At 39.2% G+C, this 21,574-nt stretch overlaps 5 protein-coding genes across 5 annotated transcripts in view; 4 read left to right on the forward strand and 1 right to left on the reverse strand.

Annotated features, from left to right (window-relative positions):
* Positions 1–586, forward strand: part of LOC141338871 (uncharacterized) — an 18,979-nt gene extending 18,393 nt beyond the window's left edge. Inside the window, exons 7-9 of the mRNA XM_073844488.1 lie at positions 74–203; positions 277–379; positions 468–586. Coding sequence (XP_073700589.1) covers positions 74–203; positions 277–379; positions 468–586 — 352 coding nt within the window. The remainder of the gene's footprint in view (positions 1–73; positions 204–276; positions 380–467) is intronic.
* LOC141338024 (SLAM family member 6-like) overlaps positions 1–21,574 on the reverse strand; it is a 384,898-nt gene that overhangs the window by 158,152 nt on the left and 205,172 nt on the right. The gene's annotated exons all lie outside the window — the stretch shown is intronic.
* Positions 5,992–11,305, forward strand: LOC141338872 (uncharacterized). The gene is made up of 3 exons (XM_073844489.1): positions 5,992–6,247; positions 10,508–10,837; positions 10,959–11,305. Exons 1-3 carry the CDS (start codon positions 5,992–5,994, stop codon positions 11,303–11,305), a joined length of 933 nt encoding a protein of 310 aa, XP_073700590.1.
* On the forward strand, positions 17,305–20,939 carry LOC141338874 (natural killer cell receptor 2B4-like). The gene is made up of 4 exons (XM_073844491.1): positions 17,305–17,353; positions 19,688–20,014; positions 20,387–20,686; positions 20,848–20,939. The coding sequence occupies exons 1-4, from the start codon at positions 17,305–17,307 to the stop codon at positions 20,937–20,939; spliced, it is 768 nt and encodes a 255-aa protein (XP_073700592.1).
* Positions 17,441–18,657, forward strand: LOC141338879 (uncharacterized). Its single transcript, XM_073844495.1, has 4 exons — positions 17,441–17,447; positions 17,512–17,844; positions 17,970–18,266; positions 18,605–18,657. Exons 1-4 carry the CDS (start codon positions 17,441–17,443, stop codon positions 18,655–18,657), a joined length of 690 nt encoding a protein of 229 aa, XP_073700596.1.

Here is a 21,574-nt window from a genome sequence, read left to right on the forward strand (position 1 = left end):
TGAACAATATTTAGAAATTTCATGATTCATAATTGGTGGTCCTAACATAATTTGGTTCCCTCATGTTCTCCAGCTCTTCTGGCGGTTCCAGTCATCACCAGAGAGTCTCCTCAACATTCATCATCAGAAACATCATCATCATCAACATCCCAATGTTCACTGCTGTGTTCAGTGGTGAATATGAGTCATGTGAGTCTCTCCTGGTACAAAGGAAACAGTTTATTGTCCAGAATCAGTGTGTCTAATCTCAGCATCAGTCTCTGTCTACCTCTGGAGGTGGAATATAAGGATAAAAACATCTACAGCTGTGTGCTCAACAATCCCATCAGCAACCAGACTCAACATCTCAACATCACTGATCTCTGTCAGCCAAGTGCAGGTACATCAGCAGTAAATCTGTGCTGGTACAGATCTGAAAGTGTTCAAGTGCACTAATGTTTCCCATGTTCTTATTGCTTCTCCCTCAGACTGTGTCTGGTGTTGTGGTTATACTGAAGCTGTGATCCGATTGGTCGTCTCTGCTGTGGTGGGCATGGCTGTTGTTGCTGCAGTAGTTTATGACATCAGGTCTGGAAAAGTTCAGTGAGACAAGACGAAGAGACTATGTATTAATATGTGACCCTGGACCACAAAACCAGTCTTAAGTAGCACAGGTATATTTGTAGCAATAGGCAAAAATACATTTGTGTGGGTCAAAATGATCAAAAATCATTAGGGTATTTAATGTTCCATGAAGATATTTTGTAAATGTCCTATCACAAATATAGTAATATGCATTGCTAAGAATTTCATTAGCAAAACTTTAAAGTCTGCTTTCTCAGTATTTTGATATTTTTGCACTCTCAGACTCCAATAAACCATACATCAAGGGAAAACATATTTATTCAAATCCGCTATTAAAAATTCCCTCTTATGACTGGTTTTGTTTTCCAGGGTCACATATAATTCTGTCAATCAAAACGGTAGAGTAAGATTAAAAAAAAAAGAAAAAAAAAGTGAGAACATTCTAAGCTTATGTACTCTAATAATAAAGCTAAATTTGAATGTAAACCACATTAAAGGCTAATGAATGAACAGACTGTGTCAGGGGCCTCGCTTTGAATTCTGTACCCTGTGCCCCTGGATTGTGTAAATAAAGCTTAATAAAGTTCATTTTCTTGTTTGCATAGACTCTTGCAGTAATGACAGGTTTTGTAGGACAACCCATAAATTAGCATCACACTGGTTCACATGGGGGGAAAACAACAGGAGTGGGTAGGTTTTATTTATAAAAATGTACTGAACTCCTGTGGTCCAGTTTAGGCACTTAACCAATGTCACAGAATAAAATATAAAATGTCATTAGCTTGTGTTCACCGTATTTAACCAGCAACCCATCAAAAAAAAAAAACATTGACTTCAGCTTTTCTGGGTTTATGTCATCATATGTCATAATTAGTTTTTTATTTTTTATTTTTATATATATATATATATATATATATATATTTTTTTGTTAAGCTAAACTTGAAGCAGAAAGGTATATCTCCAGGAACAGGATTGGGCACCCCTGCTCTAGGTAATGAGAGTGATTTCAGTTATTTCGGTTCAGGCTTTAGCTGTTTCAACTGTTTCAAATTCCACATAAATCCAGTTTTGTCATCAGCCTGAAAAAATGTAAACCAGTCCAATTTGCATAACTGATTAATTTTCAGTTGTCCTTGTGTAAATATCACACCCACATTTCACACAGGCAACCATACATGCACCTTCTGTTTACGAGCATAGAGCTGCTAAATCACCTTGGAAAACCAGAGCAGGATAATCTTTGTTTAGCTGACCTTAAATGGGCTTTTATTTTATTGAATATTAAATTATATTGAATTCTCTTCCACCTAGTTTGAAACAGAATGTGAATTGAAGGTGCTCCTACAGGAGGTAGACCGGAGAAAAACTGTTATTTGCAAGCTTGTAAAAAAAATAAATAGAAAAAATAGAGTGGGAGAGTTTAGCTAACGCAGTTAACGCAGGGGGGTCTGAACATCGCACTGTGAACGAATTAAAAAAGAAATGGTCCGATGTAAAGGTGCAGGTAAGAGGAGAACAGCGGCGACTTACGTTTCAGCACATCAGTCAGAGTCATAGAGCGGAAGCAGATGAACGTCTTTGTCTTGTAATGGTAAAATATATTGTTGTTTGAATAAGTGCAACGTTGTCTTAAAGTAGGCCTATGTCTATAAAGGTTCATAATGCATCACCACACGGTGTGATGTTGACATAATGTGATTTAGTTTGACACAAAGCAACCGAGTGATCCTTGTCAGCTACGTAAAATATATTATAAGAAATTTCTATTTTAATTTTATGGCTATCTGCTGAATTTGCTGATGCTTGTAAATTACATGATGTAATTTATTAACATGTCATCATATTATATAGCCTATATAGCCATTGAGAGGGACATCCCAGTGGATCACAGTGTTGTTTTAATTAGTTTACATAAGATATTTACATAAGATCCCCTCTATATGTATGTATTATCTGTATAAAAGTTATTAATACTAATTAAATATAATATAAGAATATTATTGTGTGTTATTTTTTTGGTGGTGGAGGGGTTGGGGGGTGCCCTTTTTTCAGTTTCAGCACATGCCCCTCAAAAGGTCTGTGCCAGCGGAATTTCAGCTGCCCAATCGCCCGCTCTACAAGTGCGAGAATGGGCATCATTGTATCTGCGCTCTTGGTCAGTTTGTGGGTTGTTGAGGGGGGTTAACAGCCACGTCTTTAATGGATAACCGCGGCCTCCTGATATGCAGTTAAATAATTACGCTCAATAAAATAAAATAAAAGTAAAACTTAGCTGTTTCCGATTCACGTATCCAAATTGGTCTTCAGATGGCGCCTTTATAGCAATGTGCGTGCAGTCGATCGCTTGCGGTTACATTAGGAAAACCGGTGATCGCTGCAAATTGCGCTTTGTTTGGCTGGTCAACTGCATGGTATGGAAATCTTATATACCTGCTAGACATGCGGATGATCCTGTCCCATACATCTGGCATTGCACGGCTCAAAGACGACTGGCTTAACCCCGAGCGGTCTGCCAGTTCCCTTTGGAAAGAACCATTTGCCAGGAAACCGAGCGTTATCAGCACCTGTAAGGGAACGGGTAATGTGTGGCCCCTCGCTGTCTCCAAATTTGGACCCAACTCAGCAAAGAGCTCCAAGAGGATAGCTCTTGGAAATCTGAAACGGCTAATAAGCCAGTCATCATCGTGGGTCAGAAAATCACTGTGATCCCTAAAAACGCGTTCCCTTCAGATTTGGCCATTGGCAATGTCCTCCAATAAGGCCAACACTGCCATTGCCATAGACTAAGGGATGTATACATTTGCAAATGCTTTTATATGTTCTAAATCACATAATTGGTAGAAAAATATTGTCTCAATTAACCCATTTTATCAATTATAAATTAATAGCAATGTTTTTCACGTGTTGGTGCAATACTTTGTAGTGTGCAATTTAAAATAATTGCCTCTAGGAGTCGCCAAGGGAAATAAAACAAACACACGCACAAAAAATACACGTACGCCAGACATGGAGTTGGCGTGGATCAACGCACATTCTCACGTTAATTTCATCGTTAGTAAATCCAAACGTGAGCGTGAAATCTGGCGTACGCAAAGTTTTTGTGCGTACGCAGCGTTGATACATGAGGCCCCTGGTCTTTCACTTTGCACTTTGCACTTTTCCTGTTTTGGCTGTTGATATGTTTTCTTCATTCAGTTTATGTGGTTGTTGTAAATTATCCTCTTGTGTATGGATGTGTGACACGTCTCCGCTTTATTCCACTTTAGAAAAGTTAAGAAAAATTTATGAAAAATCATGTCATTTGGAGCCAGAGTCTGTGCAGTAGAGATTCGTTTAGAGCCAGAGTCTGTGCAATAGTGTCGTGAGGCGGAGCCGCGCTAGTAAAGTCCCGCCTAAACTCCCACAGGCCCAATCGCAAGATCATAATCATGACACCACACCCCGTTTTATAGCATCAAATAACTACCTAAAAGCGAACTTATTAGAAAAACGAAACACTTGAACATGAATTAGCATAATAAGAACTACCTCAACGATGGAAACCATCTTTTGAAAAAAAATATTTGAACTGTAATTCGATTATTTAGTGAGGCTCACGTCCTATAAGATTACATGGAGAAGGTGGATTTATGACCTATACTGCAGCCGGCCACCGGGGGCAATTGAAACGTTTTGGCTTTACTTTAGCTTCACTTTTTTTAGGACTCATATGCGGCACACTTCAGGTGTGCTCTCTGTGGATTATTTATATGTGGATTTACCATTAGGAGTATTTATGTTATTTACATGTTAGACAACCTTAAAGCTTCTTCATGCACATGTGTGTTCAACCCATTCTGTGACATGGAGCTTGTCACTTAAGCTGGCTGCACACTAGACGATTTTAAGGCCGATTTTAAGATCCCGTTTACACGAAGAGAAGACGCAGATATTTCCCTGCGGTTTGGCCTCTCATTTACACGAAAACCCCGTTTTTATCACAGAAATCGATTATTTTTAAAAACTCTGGCCAAAGTGGATAAATTTGAAAACGCCGCTTTCACATTGTAGTGTGGATTGTGAAAACGGAGGCCTTTGAAAACGATGACGCATATTGTACAAATAGATATCTATGTTTACACCAGTAATTGTGCCGGTGCTATTCACTGTCACGCTGCTGCTAAAAAGTATTACCTTGTACACTCTTCAAATTACAGTCCTAAAATGATGACAGAAAATGTAATCAAAGTTGCTGTCCTGCAAAACATGACGACAACTGCTTTTCAGATAAAATATGAATGAGCGCGATATAGACACGTCAGTGAAGGATGAGATATTTCCGTATTTTTCCGTATTCAGCATTCCGAGCTGATAGCATCAGGCCAGACAATGCTGGTTAACTAGACCAACAGCAGCCTGGCCTGTAAGGCGGGAACCTCCAGGTTGTAAAACCTTATAAATGTAGACGGGGAGGCCCAGCCCGACGCCGTACAAATATCTTGCAAGGCAATCCCACTCGACCAAGCCCACGAAGAGGCCACGCCCCTCGTGGAATGTGCTCTGACACCCAACGGGCACTGCATGCCCTTGGAAGTGTATGCCAGCGCTACAGCATCAACTATCCATCTGGATAGGCTCTGTTTCGACGCGCCTAGTCCCTTGGAACGCCCACTGAACGAACCAAAGAGCTGCTCCGTCCGCCTAAAAGCAGACGAGCGAGACACATAAGCTCCTAATACCCTGACTGGGCAGAGGAGGCCCGCGTCTCTTTCCTCATCAGAGACCGGTAGGGCTGACAGGGCGATGACCTGCGCCCTAAAGGGTGTGTTGAGGGATTTTGGAACATAACCGTGCTTTGGTTTGATTATAACTTTAGAGTCATTAGGCCCAAACTCCATTCACGTCACGCCAACAGAGAGCGCGTGCAAGTCCCCTATGCGCTTCACCGAAGCGAGAGCCAGCAGAAACACAGTCTTGAAAGACAGGTATTTCAGATCAATCGTTTGTAAAGGCTCGAATGGTCCACCTTTCATGGCTTCCTGCACCTTAGAAAGGTCCCATACGGGGACTGAGGGAGGTCTGGGAGGATTCAGTCTCTTAGCCCCACTAAGGAAGCGGATGACTAAATCATTCCTTCCTATTGACTGACCGAGCGTTGTTCTTGAGAACGCTGCTATAGCCGCGACATTGACCTTGAGCGTGGAAGGGGTTCTGCCCTTGTCCAACAGCTCCTGTAGGAAGGAAAGCACATCCGTCACTCCACAGTCTGTGGGTGACACGCCACGGGTTGTGCACCAGCCCGAAAACACAGACCATTTTGAGGAGTAGAGCCGTCTTGTAGACGGAGCTCTAGCCTGCGTGATCGAGTTTGGTACTCCCTTAGGGAGTTCATCATATATCCGTTGGTGGCCCAGACATAAAGGGACCACAACTCCGGGTGAGGATGCCATGTCGAGCCGTGGGCCTGAGAGAGGAGGTCTCTCCTCACTGGCACTGGCCACGGAGCAGTGCTCGCCAGCTGCATCACAGCTGGGAACCAAGGCTGGTTTTCCCAGAACAGTGCTACCAGCAGTACTGAGCATCCTTCTTCCCTTATCCGCTCTATCACCTGAGGCAGGAGAGAGACGGGGAGAAACTCATAGAGAGGACGGCAGGACCATACATGAGCCAGCGCGTCCCTGCTCTTGGAGAAAAATTCCGGACAGTGAGCGTTTTCTTGAGACGCGAACAGGTCTACTTCCGCTCTGCCAAAGTTCTTCCACAGTAGATGGACTTTCTGTGGGTGCAGAGACCATTCGCCTGCCGGAACATTGTTCCTGGACAGTCTGTCTGGTCCTATGTTCAGGATCCCTGGCACGTGCGCTGCTCTCAACGAGCGCACGTTGCGCTGAACCCATACCAGGAGGCGTTCTGCTAGCCTGTACAGGTTCCTGGACCTGTGGCCACCCTGGCGATTTATGTAGGACACTACAGACATGTTGTCCGAGCGGACTAGGACGTGGCGTCCTTTTATTTGGGGACAGAAACGCGTCAGCGCGTTCTCTACTGCCAGCATTTCGAGGCAGTTGATGTGCAGGAGCTTTTCCCGTTCTGACCACTGGCCAAAGGACGGTCTGCCCTCGAGCAGAGCCCCCCATCCCGAGGTGGATGCGTCCGTGGACACCACTCTTATCCTTGAGGAAGTCCCCAGGCTTACACCTGATTGGTACCAGTCGTCCGTTTTCCAAGGTTTCAGGGCTGTGACGCACTTCTGATTGACCTTGAGGCAAAGTTGACCGGATACCCACGCTTGGCGCGGGACATGTGCTTTCAGCCAGAACTGCAGTGGGCGCATGCGGAGCAGACCCAGCTGGAGGACTGATGATGCTGAGGCCCAGCATTTTCTGAAATTTCTTGAGTGGGAAAGACGCGCCACAGCGGAACGAGTCCGCTGTACGCTGAATGTCTACCGCGCACTGTGGTGATAGTCGTGCTATCATGGACAGCGAGTCCAATTCTGTGCCCAGGAAAGAAATCTGACTGGGGGACAGAGAGCTCTTCGTCCAAATGACACTGAGACACAAATTCTCGAGGTGATCAAGTAAAATTGTCGTGTGCTCTATGAGCACTGAGCGTGATTGCGCTAGAATCAGCCAATCGTTCAAATAGTTCAGTATTCGCACGCCCCTCATCCTGAGGGGTGCGAGCACTGCATCCATGCACTTCGTAAATGTACAGGGTGCCAGGGATAAACCGAACGGCAGGACTGTGTACTGATATGCCTGGCCCTCGAAGGCAAATCTCAAAAACCGCCTGTGACGTGACGCTATCTGTATTTGAATATACGCGTCTTTCCTTGGCGAACTTGCGCGAGGATTTTTCTGGTCGTGAGCATCCTGAACTGTCGCTTTACAAGCACTCTGTTCCGTTGCCTTAGATCTAGTATGGGTCTGAGACCCCCGTCTTTTTCGGTACCAGGAAGTATCTGCTGTATAGCCCTCTTTCGCTCTGAACTTGAGAGAGAGGCTCTATGGCCCCTTTGCTCAATAGTTTCGTTACTTCGGCTCGAAGTAGGTGTGCTACTTCAGCTTGTATTGTGGTCTCTACGCACGCCGTATAGCGGCGAGGGCGTCGACGAAACTGTAGCGAATAACCTCTTTTTATAATGTCCAGCACCCACTTCGAAACCCCGGGGAGCTTTTCCCATGCGTCTGCATGAATAGCTAGGGGTTAAATACGAAGCGCGCTCCGCTCGCTCAGCGAAGCACAAGCGTTGCGCTCGTGACATTTGAGGCATGGGGCGCGCTGACAGCAGGACTGTCATGTCTGTGCGTGGATGTGGCTGTGGGGCAGCGGCCACATTTATCACACTCCAAACATCATTCGCTTGCATGGAGCGGATGCACGTTGGTTTCGTTTTTACAGAAACCGTGAGACATGCATGATGTGGTGTTTGTGGGCACTGGGAAGCGGGCACATTTACCACATGTGAAGCACAATCGATCTGAGTCAATTTTATGTGCGCGGGACCTGTGTGACAGGCTGTGCTTGTGTGTAGAGATGGGCACTGGGTAGTGGGCATGCTTACTACACATGAAACACTATCGGCCCTGGCCAGGACACCAAAAAAAACACTCTCTTGGGGGTTTATCTGGGTAGCCGTGAAAACAACCTTTGTGTGCAGGCAAGCGGGCGACAGAACCGGCTTGTTGGCTGCAGAAAACACTGGAACAGTCACATTTGCTGGAACTGGACGAGCAAATAACTTTGGTCGCTCAGGTTTCACCACAATCCTAGGCCGTTGGCCACGCCCAGCGGGGCGGCGGCCAGACGAGCGGGCGTAGGCGGTTTCACAGCGTCAGCCACAGGGGCCTCTCGGTCACAGTGAGAGAGGCCATGTTGTGTCGTGCGGCAAGCTTTAGAGGGCAGGGCCGACTTAGCGCGCCGTCCAGCGGAGGGTGGGCATAAGTGGGCCGCTATCGCCTCTTCAACCAGCGGCAGTGAGAGGTATCCTCTGTTCTTTCACCGAGGCCTTCTTCACCGAGGCTGCTCCCCAGCCTGCCGCTGCTTCGCGCCGTAAAAATCGCCGTGCCCAGCGGGCTCCGGAACCTTCCCCCAGCCGCCAAAGCTCGCCAGCTCGCACACACATACAAATTACAGAGAGTAACACACACACAGATTACAGAGAGTAAAGGATATAAGCGCCGGAAAGCGCAGCAGGAAGGCAAGGAAGGCCGGCCAGCGACTTCAGTGACTCGTCCCGCTGAAGGTGCTCTCGATCAAGCGAAGTGTGTGCTTCGCTTGAAGGATGAAAAATCAGATAATAGCTGCCTGTGAGCGGTATTTACAGGCCTAGACCACGCCCGTTTCGGCGGGACGTGACGCAGTGGGCGCGAAACGCTAGGCCTCGCTCGATAGGCTGCTGCAGTTGCCGCAGAACAGCCAATAGGCGCGCGAGCTGTTTCGCCTATGTCTGTATGCTGCTGCAACACATTTTGCATTATTACAAAATTAAAGAACATTTTTGGCTTCAATATCTCGTGGAAAAGGATTTTCCCCTAGCGTTAGATATCTTACGCAGTAAGAGAGACCTCTCGTAAGAGAATGTAGCTTGTCGCAAACAAGCTATTTTTTTGTCCAAAAATCCTCTGTTGTGTGGTGTCATTACGATGATTTAACTACTCCCGATAAAGACGGAACGTCCCCGAACTCAAAACGTAAATATCAAACATGTTTGATATTTAGGTTTTTTGATCGGGCTGCCTCTGAAGCGATACTCACCATAGCCAATGAGAGCGAGCAAGCGTCACTTATCAGATGTTGTGTGCTTCTATAACTGAAATGTGACAGCCACAAAAATGTCTTGAAAGCAGAATACATCCCCCTTCATTCTTTGTTTTTCACAGTGAAAGAACACGCACCGAGAGAGCCAGCTGATAACATCCATTAGCTTCCATTTGCGTTCCTTCTCTAGTCACGAGATCTTGTGTAACTGTGAAATCGTTCCTACAGTCAATGAGTGTGTTGTCTCGCGATCTGGTCGAATCGTCCGGTGTGCGTTCAGAGGATTATAAACCTAAAAATCGGTTTATTTAAAAAAGTTTGTTCATGTCTGTGGTCTCCCATAGTTGTAAAATCGGTTAAGATTTGAAAATCGTCTAGTGTGCAGCCAGCTTTAGCTGAGCAGTAACACTGTCCTTAATCTGCATATTGTGGAATAAACTTTTTCACTTTTTCACAGTACTTGCATTACTATTATATATAAAATAAATATAATATGTAAATGCCCCTGGTAAGCATAGATGTTCAAGATTACATTTAGGGGTGGTTTCATATCTATGGACCTGCTGTAACCCATTTAAAACCCTGCCCACTTAAACTCTGCACTCCGTTATAACAGGTACATGGACTCTCACTCATTTGCATTTACAGATTACAGACTGAGGAGTATGGTGTATTTATTGGTCTGTTTCTACTTATGGCTTTTAGATGGTAAGTTACACATTTATGTTCATGTTTTTTATGTTTAACTTAATACAGTCTTGTACAGTGGTGGATGAAACGTAGCATTTTAAAACTTTGAATCAATTGAACCTATTGCTTCAGAAAATTATTTGCAAAATATAATGCGGATATAGAAACTGTAAATTGCTTTGCATAAAAACCTCAAACTGCATAAATGTTCAAACAAACATATCATGTTCAGATAAAAAAGAAACGAAAAATACTTGTATTGTGCAGTAGTTTCGTATTTCACTTGTCTTGTTCATATGTTTTCTGAAGTTTATATTATTACATATTATTTATTATTTTAAATGGTTTTGCCGGCTTTAAGTTGTCACAGCAACAAATACCCTTGAAACAGACTTCAAGTTTCTCAACTGGAAAGAGTAAATAATTATTTAGCAGTGTGTTTTATATCAGAATGCTCTTTGTATATAAAATTCTTGATGAGAGTTGTTTTTGTTGATTCTTTTTTTTCCAGGTGTGTTTGGTGATCATACAGATGACGTGAAGTCAGTATCAGTTATGGAGGGAGATTCTGTCACTTTAAACACTGATGTTACTGACATAAATCATATACTGTGGACATTTAAACAAAATTCAGAGACTTGTATCGCTAAAATCTATAACCAAAACATCTTTATATACGATGCTGGTGAGAACGAAAGATTCAGAGGCAGACTACAGATAGATGAGCAGACAGGATCTCTGACCATCACAAACACCAACAAATTACACTCTGGACTTTATAAAGTGAGGATCATCAGTGGAGACATCAAATATGAGAGCTTCAGTATTGCTGTCTATGGTAAATTGAATAAATCACATCAATTTTTTTAATCTGTACTTGCATTTCTTACTTTTTCTTTCTTGCATATTTGATTAAGCATCTGTACACGCATCCATTTCAGTAAAAAAAATTTTTTTACCTCTTCTGACTGTTCCTCTCATCAGTGATTCTCCTCAAAAACTCTCAGTATCAGGAAGAACATCACAGAATTGTTCACTGTTGTGTTCAGTGGTGAATGTGAGTGATGTGACTCTCTCCTGGTACAAAGGAAACAGTTTATTGTCCAACATCAGTGTGTCTGATCTCAGCATCAGTCTATCTCTACCTCTGAAAATTGAGTGTCTGGATGATTCCTACAGCTGTGTTGTTGCTTATTCGTTCACTAACCGGACTAAACATCTTAACAACACTGAACTTTGTCAAACATGTTCAGGTACATCAGTGTTTATTCACCTGTTGATAGTGCTGTGCTGGTTTTTCTCTAAATGATAAATGATTCATAAAAGTTACTGATTTGACTGTCATGTATTTGTTCCTGGGATAAAGCTGTACTGCACATGAATGAAACATCTAACTGATTATCAAAATAAGTTACATCTTATTTACCACTTATTTACTAATACCAATTAGATCTGCTATTATTTCATCTTGATTGAAGTCTGGTGAGATGAATGTACAGTAATGACTGATTTTTTTCTTCATTCATTGCAGATGGCCAGTCTGTGTCTGTCAAACTAGCAATAATTGCTGCTGGATTTCTGCTTCTACACTGTAAAAAGTTTGCTGTAAATTTTACAGTAACTTACTGGCAGCTGGATGCCAGTAAGTTACTGTAAAAATGTTTACAGTATTATTACTGTAAGTGCATTTACAGTACTAAAAGGTATTTACTGTAATTTCATTTACAGTATTTTTACTGTAATTTCATTTACAGTGTTTTTACTATAGAGTTTATTTTCATTTATTTTAAACATTTTTTACCTGTAAAAACAATCCAATTAACCTACAGCACTGTAATTCAAGATTTTTACCACCCCAACCCCATAAAAATCACAATAACTCATAAGCATTAGTTCTGATAATATTCTTTTTAATTGTTGAACATTTTCTTTTTAAAAGTACAGAGACTTTGTATCATGGCAAACATACACACACTGAAAAGCAAAAATAAGTAAGTACACTACCAGTCATAAGTTTTTGAACACTAAGATTTTTTTAAAGTATTCTCTTCTGCTTACCAAGCCTGCATTAATTTGATCCAAATTTAATTTATTCCTTTGATCAAAGCTGAATTTTCAGCATCATTACTCGTCTTCAGTATCACATGATCCTTCAGAAATCATTCTAGTATGCTGATAAACATTATTTAATTTTTAGATTTTTCAGGATTCTTTGATGAATAGAAAGATATTATTTAGCAAGGATGATTTAAATTGATCAAAAGTGATAATAAAGACATTCATAATGTTACAAACTATTTCTATTTCAGATAAATGCTGTTTATCTGAACTTTCTATTCATCAAAGAAACCTGAAAAAAAATTTACTCCACTGTTTTTAGCATTATAATAATTTCAGCAACATCATAATAATAGTTTTTGAGCAGAAAATCAAATTATTAGAATGATTTCTGAAGGATCATGTGACTGCAGTAATGATGCTAAAAATTAAGCTTTGATCACAGCAATAAATTACATTTTAAAATATATTCAAAAAGAAAACAGTTATTTTAAATAATAAAAATGGTTCAAAAGTGTATTGTTTTTGCTGTACTTTGGATCAAATTAATGCAGGCTTAGTGAGCAGAAGAGACCTTCTTTAAAAACATTTAAAATCTTACTGTTCAAAAGCTTTGTCTGGTAGTGTAAATAAAATAAAATCATACAGTAAAAATGTGTTTGTGTTGTGTTAAATTTTAGTAGTTTTGAGTCAAAGTTGACAAGCTCTCTGATGAGAAACGGCAGAATGGGATTCAGGCTGATGCTTGCTGTTTGCACCCTCTTTCCAGAAGTCCATCTGATCTGTGACTGTCAATGCATTTGCTGCCACAAAGGTTGACTGTCTGAACGAACCTGCAAGCACAAGAAAAACAGTGTTTATAGAATTTGCCTCAACTGTCAAACTTGGTGCTGTATGCATTTAAAAAAAAATTATATACTACATACGAACGCAGTAGTAAGAAAAAAAACTGAAGAAACTTTTTCTTGAAATTTTTTATAAAGAATTTTATGAATGGGTCAGTAAGTCACTGATTCTAGGTGTTTAAAAAAGGTAAATTCATTCAGTAATGAAACACTGCTGTGTGCAGAGATGCACAACATGGCTTTGTTAAGAACCGTTTTTACTAAATGGAGCAAAAAGACAATATTTTCTTCTTGATTTAAATCACTTAATATTACATTCTTGTTTATTGAATTTTGTTGCCCTGACACTTAGTAAAGTCTGCCACAGACCATGCTAAATGCTAACCAATCTGTTCATATAAACATTCTAAACAGGTGTGTGTTTCCTAGAAAGTCTGTGCATATAATAGGGCTACTATGATTAAAAATCTATATTTGTTGCTTTACAGTAACAATAATCTAAAATGACAGACAGTAAGATTGCTATTATGAATTTAAAGGTTACAGTAAGTTAAAGATACCTGAAGCAGCTGCATTTTGCTGTTTAAATGCTGGTTTAATAGAAATAATTTTAATGCGCATGCAAACTCAATCTTGATGGTAATAAAAAACATTCCCAGGAAATAAATACCTTACAAATGTGTACTTTAAATACAATATAACTTGCTTAGGATAAAAGCATCTGAAAAATGCATGAATGTAAATGCAATGTAAAACAAAATGTGTTTTGGGTTACCTGATTCTGCATGTCTGTAAAATGGACAGCTGGCTGTATGATGATTCTGCATCTGATGGTCAGCATCCAGTTAACTGTTAGTGCTTGGAGAAATCTCCTGTAACAGACAGTGTCACAACACCCTTTTAGTGTTACTATAGTTTATGATCAGAAAAGACAACTACTGTACAGTAATACAATTTACATTTTTAATAAAATAAGCATTTATCATATTTATTAGCAAAACTTGCTATATTAATATATTGCTAGCTCGTTAATCTCTTTAAAAAGTGAACCTGTTCTGCAAGTCAGTGGAGAACAGCAGCCTGTGGCTAATTTGGCTAATTTAGTAACGTTAACATTAACTTAGTTAAATTGATGAAAGGGGAAGCTCACCTGTTGTTTGCACCGCGACGACGGCAATCACCAGAAAAGACTCTAATACACCTCCGATGCAGACGACATGACCACGAGACCACAAACTTGAAAATAAAACACAAAAGATGCAGTTAACCGCGGTGTTCAGTTTTACCTCAGTGTTTCATGTTAGCGCGCTGTTTATGTCACGTCTGTCACTGAAGGGACCGTCTATAAAGTTACATACGACATTCATACACACATTTCTTACTTAAACATCATTTGAAGAGAATTACCTTGCTAGCTATAAAGAGGCAGCGTTTAAAAGATATTATGCTGCTCCCTCTGTGACTAACGTTAAGTTTGTCAACTTCGGCTTACTGACATTATTAGCTTACCAGTTCATGTTATCGTCGATACTATGGCAGTCATTCACAGAAGAAGATCCAAAATACACCTCCGCGCTCCGACGTTACAGACGACATCCAGACCAGAAACTTGAAAATAACAAACAAAAGAAGGGCTTGAAAATACAGTTTAAAATCTCCACAGAAACAGTGGTGTTGCTTAACGCACTTTACCTCAGTATTTCACCTCAGTTTGCTGTTAAGCTTGAGTAAGGGCTCGTCAGACGAACTAACTTGCATTAAAGGGCAGCCGAATATACAAACGTGTTTCTCAGTTTAAATAAAGTTTATTTCGACTAATATAGGTCACCTTAATTTACTCACCAGTCCATGTTTTCACCGTTATGGCGGCGCCCCGGCCGTCAGTCAGAAAAAAAAGGCTACCGACATGAAAAACACTATGAATATTGTTAGTTTGCTGTTAACAAGTGAAAACAAATTAAAATTGTTCCGTTTTTCATAAAACAGAAATAATATACTAACCTTTTTGTCGAGTTATTGATGCAACATTTCTATTTTGTCCTTTTTACCGCCACTTCCTCTCAACAGGAGAAAAAAAAATCTCCCTTGCCATTGGTCAATTTTTCGCGGGCAAGTTCACTACTGTAAACGGATTTACAGTAGTGGAGAATTACAGTAGTGATCATATATTTTCCCATAATCCTTTGCAGTTTACAGTAAAATACTGTATATACATTTTACAGTATCTTACTGTAGATATTACAGTAAAATACTGTTCAAATTACAAAAATCGGTTACAGTGTAGCGATCTCAGTTTTAGCTATAATGATGTTCTGTCACAGCAGGAGCTGCTAATAAGTGGCACAAGAAAGCAAGTATTACAAATGATAAAATAATATAATAATGTTATAATTAATAAAAAATGTAGTAATTAAGTAATGCAGTAATGAAAACGTAAAATGCATTTTTTTTTTTTAAGATCTTGATTCACCCTCATGAGTTCAGTTCTTCTGCATCTCTATGCTTTTTCCCCCTTTGTGCATAATTATCTCCATTTATAGATTATTAGTATTATTTTATGAATTTACTACTCTCATTAAGTCTTTGTGCTGCAAACATATGTATTATCAGCACTGGTTTTGTTTCTCTTCCATGTGTGTCTCTTTTCTTTTCAGGCTTCTAATGGAAAGAAGAAGAGTATGCTGGAGTAGCTTAAAGAAGATGATGATGATGATCATTTAGACTGTATTACCATAAAGAGTAAAGCATGTTAAGGTCTGTGTCCATGTTAAAAAAGCTTGAAACGTCAAAGTTAAAATATAGACTACATGCACTGCGGCTGTGCCACAGTGTACTACAAACGACTGAACAAGTAGCCTACTTTATGAAGGAATTTGATCTTTAATAAGAAATAAAGACCAGAAGCCTAGAGTATTCAAAACAGACAATATTCGGTTAATTTCTCATCTCAAACTTGTCTGCAGCTGCACAGCTTCATACTGCACATAGTTTAATCATGTCTAGACTTGCATTTAGGTGGTTTGTGTTTGGTATTATTTTCACAGTCATCCACATGACTGCTATCCTAATTCTGAATATAAACCAAGAGTCCTGCTAAACAGGACAAAGACAGATGACACGAAGGAGAAATAACAAGAAAAAGAACCAGCCAAGAGTCCAAATGGTATACAGTGTTATTAAAGACATGTACAGTAGTCATTGAGTTTTACATGTAGCATGCACAAGTCAGCCTCTGCTGGTAGATGGTCGCAGTTACACCATATGGGTGACAAACAGCATATTTTCGTATTGACAGCCTTAAAACTGAATTATCTTTGTGTTTTGAAGAAGACAATTGACCAACCTGACTGAAAACAACTACGATAAAGCTAATTTTATTAAAAAAGGTATTTTTATTCATTGCTTTCTACCAGTGTAAGAACAATCCATTAAAGACCGGCTGTTTTGATCACGGATTTGTCATATATTTGGTGTAAACTGTATGAATTTTCGCTGCTTTAAACATTGTTACATAATAACTGCACTACACATAAATAATATTTTGTAAGAAGTGAAAAATGTATTAGAAGTACTGTACTTGAGTGTCATATTGTTTTGAATGAAGAATGTTGACAGTGTAATGTGCTAACAATATAATGTAATTACAATAAACAGCGGACTGATGTTAAGTTAATCTATAGGTTAACTAACGATTTGTGAAAGTTTTCACTGTTGCATGTTTCTGAAACAATGGTTTTTTTTTTATGCAGTTTGTGGACGCCCTTGTTGTTTTTGATAGCAGTAGTATTTAGCATTTAGTGAAATAGATCTATTCTTTTGTATCTTATGTTTTTGTTGTGTTGCAATTTAAATGACTGTTGATTCATGTTTGTTTGTTTTTATGCCATAATAATGTCCAGATACATGACATGTTATTTATTTATTTAAATACTTTTTCAAAAGCATGCAGACGTAATTTCCAGTCATGTGATTAGATTTTGTTTCTCTGCTAACATGACACTGTGGTTAATGGTCTTTTGGTTTCACGGGATGTGGTTTGTAAACGAGATGAAGCAACAAGCAAAAGATGAAGACCTTTTTTAAAACATATATGCAATATTTAAAAAAAGACAAATGAAAGTTCGGAAACCAAAATTCAGAAAATGTACATAGCCTCTCACTTGCAAAACAGCTGTAGTTATCAGGTTGTCTCTTCATAGACTTTAACACAATAGCAGCCCAGTTTGAGGGTTTCAGTAAGATCTGTGGTCCGCTTTTTTCTTTTTTCTTTTTTTTTTTTTTTTTTTAAGAAAACAGTAGTAGTTTGGGGTCTGGACTCAAACGGTTTATTGTGTATTTGTGAGCAGTGTATTCATACATTTACAACTCAATAAGTTGGATTATTGTTGAATCATTTTTGAAGAATATGAGGTCAAACCCTGTTGTTTTCTGTCTGTGTGTGTTCATCGCAAACTGTAAGTAATTTCATTTTAATCTTCCTTTTTTTCTGTACGCTTGACATTTTTATTTATTTTTCTTGTTCACCTCAGAAAAATGTTGCCATGATTAGTTCAATTCATTACTCACTATTTACTTGAACTGAACTACTTTTTGGGAAAACAATTTCTTTCAGGTGTGTTTGTCGCGGTGACAGATGAAGTAAAGTCAGTATCAGTGACGGAGGGAGAATCTGTCACTCTACCCACTGATGTTAAAGTACAGAGAGATGATATGATACGGTGGACGTTTGGACCTCAAAACACTCGAATAGCTGAAATCATTAAAAAGGACCAAATCAACTTTATTTTTGTTAGTAAGGATGGGAAATTCAGAGACAGACTACTGATGGACAATCAAACTGGATCTCTGATCATCAGAAACATCAGATCTGAACACACTGGACTTTACGAACTGACCATCATCAGTGGAAAAACCTCATTGAAGAGCTTCAGTGTTACTGTCTCTGGTGAGTAAACTGTTCATTTTTATTTCTAGTCTGAACTCAGCATACTCATGTCTAAATACTAATTCAAATGCACCAAACCACAGTGGAAATGACCATCACCAGACTTGTTCTTTTATGCTTTCCAGCTTCTCTACCCATTCCTGTCATCACCAGTGATTCTTCACAATGTTCATCATCAGGATCATTCACTTCCACATGTTCAGTGCTGTGTTCAGTGGTGAATGTGAGTGATGTGACTTTGTCCTGGTACAAAGAAAACCATTTATTGTCCAGCACAAGTGTGTCTGATCTCAGCATCAGTCTCTCTCTACCTCTGGAGGTGGAATATCAGGATAAAAACACCTACAGCTGTGTGCTCAACAATCCCATCAGAAACCAGACCCAAAATCTGGACATAAGTCAACTCTGTTACACGTGTGCAGGTATGTCAGCAGGAATAGATTCTTTCTAAATATTCTTTTAATGTCCGAATGAAGTCAGACTAAATGGATAGACCATTTTCTCTTTGTTTATTGCAGATAAAGCCGACCGTTCATATTTCTCACCAATTTTGACCATTTGTGTGCTGCTGCTGTTGCTACTCATTTCTGCATGTGTGTTTTACTGCTGCTGCAGGCAAGAGGGCAAGTATTGCTACAACTAACATGCTCTTTATATGCAAAATAGAACTTAATAGATGCTTTATATAATTAATTTGAAATTGCAGAATCAGCACCAGACGATAAACATACTTAACATTTACATGTGTTTCTGTTTGTAGATGAAAAAAGCCTGTCAGAATACACACAGATCTTCTACCATCTGCAGATCTGACACAGATCACTGATCATCATTCCTGGGACTGAGTACACATCCGGACTGATTTCATTCATGAGGAGTACTGACTTCATTTAAATTTACCTTCAGCTACTGGACTACTGAAAAACATATATTTGATCTAAAACAGCATCATAGAAACACAGTTTTGTTCCAAATGATGGTGATACATGTTTGAAAATCTTGTGGATGTTTTATGTTTTAATTAGACATTTAAAGTTCATTCAGTTTTTTTTTTTTTTTTTTTTTACTTTTATAATTAATCTGTTTTATGGTTTAAAACATTTGAAAAAGATTCATGATTTTATTTTGTGTGTGCGCTGCAGCACATGTTCATGACATGTTTAGGAGTCAGACCTGTTATTGAGGTCAGCAAATGTTTATGAGCTGAATGCATGTGGTTTAATGTGCTGGGAGGATCTTCAGCTATAATGCACACAATGCTAGATGATGTGTTTGTCTTCATGTTCATGAGAGTGTGAGATGTGCAGTTTTTTTTCTTACAACCACAAATAAATCTTTTGGAAACCTGCACGACATTGAAATGAGAGTTTTCAGATGAAGAGCAATCCAGAATTATGTGATTGCCAATGCAATTTAAGAAGAAGATAAATAATGTATAAAATCGCATCTAGAGATCACAGGCTGAGCTGAAAAGCAAATGTAGACCACTAAACTAGTTCACATTTAGCAGTCTAGATTTAGAAAGTAGCTGCACTTTTGTTCAGGAAGTTGCTCTTCTGTGTCTGAAGTGATTCTCATTCTGTGTCTGAAGTGATTCTCATTTGGGTTTCCAGCAAGATGTCCTCTTATCTGTGTGCTCTGGTCTTGTTTGTTATTTGTGGTAAGTAACAATTAAAATATTTTTATTTTAAATCAGTAAATGTGGAGCATTCAGTTAAACATTAGTGCATTTCCACAAAATGTTTAAAAAACGTTTTACCTTTTAGAAGTGCATGATTAAGCTCCAGAAATTAGATCATTTTGTCTCTGTCTGATAATGATATATTTTTTTATTTGTTCAAAGGTGTGTTTGGTGATGCAGATATAATGAAGTCAGTATCAGTGACTGAGGGAGATTCTGTCTCTCTAAACACTGGTGTTACTGAAGTAGGGAGAGATGATCAGATACTGTGGATGTTTGGACCTAAAGAGACTCGTATAGCTGAACTCTATAAGCACAGCATTGATATGTTTAGCAGTAATGAGATATTTGGAGACAGACTTACGATGGACTCTTTCACTGGATCTCTGACCATCAGAAACATCAGAACCACAGACTCTGGACTTTATAAACGACAGATCCGCAGCAACAGAGGAAACTCGGACAAGACACTCAGTGTTATTGTCTATGGTAAGACAAATATGGCTTCAACTCTCATGTATAAATGTGAATCTTATTATTAATCTGGAAGTAGCGAATCATAAATATGACAACACTAAAAATTACGGTTTGTAAAAAATAAAATGCATTTAACATACAGTAGTCATCACTAATAAGCTACTAAATATATTGTAGTAGCCTACATTTTTGTACAGCTGCTTTGCAACGATTTGTATTGTGAAAAGCGCTATACAAATAAATTTGAATTGAATTTATTTAATTTCCCATCTACTTTTATTTCTAGTGTGTAGGGGACCAGAAATAACAACATTCAGATTCAGATAACAAATAACCACAATCATTCTTACTTGAAAAATGAGGTGAACTTTACATGTTTTCCAGCTCATCTGCCTGTTCCTGTCATCACCAGTAACTCTTCAAACTGTTCATCATCATCAGGATCATCCGTGTCTAAATATTCAGTGGTGTGTTTGGTGATGAATGTGAGTCATGTGACTCTCTCCTGGTACAAAGGAAACAGTTTATTGTCCAGCATCAGTGTGTCTGATTTCAGCATCAGTCTCTCTCTACCTCTGGAGGTGGAATATCAGGATAAAAACACCTACAGCTGTGTGATCAACAATCCCATCAGAAACCAGACTCAAAGTCTGGAAATCAGTGGACTCTGCCAGACATATGCAGGTATATCTAACATTTTATCATAAAGTTCAAATTGTGCTTTAATTACCATAACCATGCAATATATTTCTAGTTTGATGTATTGAGTTTGTCATGAAGTTTTCTCATTATTTCAGGCTCTCGATCAGTATCTTTTCTTCCTTTTGTGCTGATTTCTCTATCAGCTGTGATTCTGCTGATTTGTGCTTTGATGTTTCATCTGTGCAGCAAAAACAATTCAGGACTAGAGGGTCAGTCTGTCCTTCATCTCATCTAACCCAGTGATTCATAAATGACAAAACAACACTAAATCAACTTGTTTTTATGTTTCTAGATAAAAAAAGCACTTCAGAATATACACAGGTCATCTACAGTCTTCAGATGAAAAATCTGCCACAGGTCAATGCTTTTACATGCAATACAACAGATTTTAGTTTGCATTAGTGATTTCTGAGTTTGTTTATCCACTTCCTCTCAACTCATTTTTAGAGAGAGAATGAGAGTAGGCCTATTAGGAGTTTGCTTACTCATTTTTAACTTGACATTTTTCTCTGTAACAGAAATCACTTTAGGATGTGAACAGATAACTGACGGCTGTGACATAAAAGCACACGGCACACTGACGATCGAGAGAGCTGAAAAGATGCAGTACTTTTTTTGTCATAATTATGAATATCAGTAAAATTACAATAAAGTTGATAATACAAATGATTACAAAAATTCAGAAAAATGCAACACGTGCAAACTAGCACAGTGCCACCCAGTGGACAACAAAGTTAAATGCCTGCTACATACAAACACAACCTTTGTATGCCTTTTTTTTTTTGTCCTTATGTTTTTCATCTCAGTGTTATTGAGATCTGTCAGTCATTCTAAGCTATACATCAGACACATTTTCAACCTATTTCCTTT

This window comes from Garra rufa, chromosome 7 (assembly GCF_049309525.1).
Source record: "Garra rufa chromosome 7, GarRuf1.0, whole genome shotgun sequence".
Lineage (NCBI taxonomy): Eukaryota > Metazoa > Chordata > Actinopteri > Cypriniformes > Cyprinidae > Garra > Garra rufa.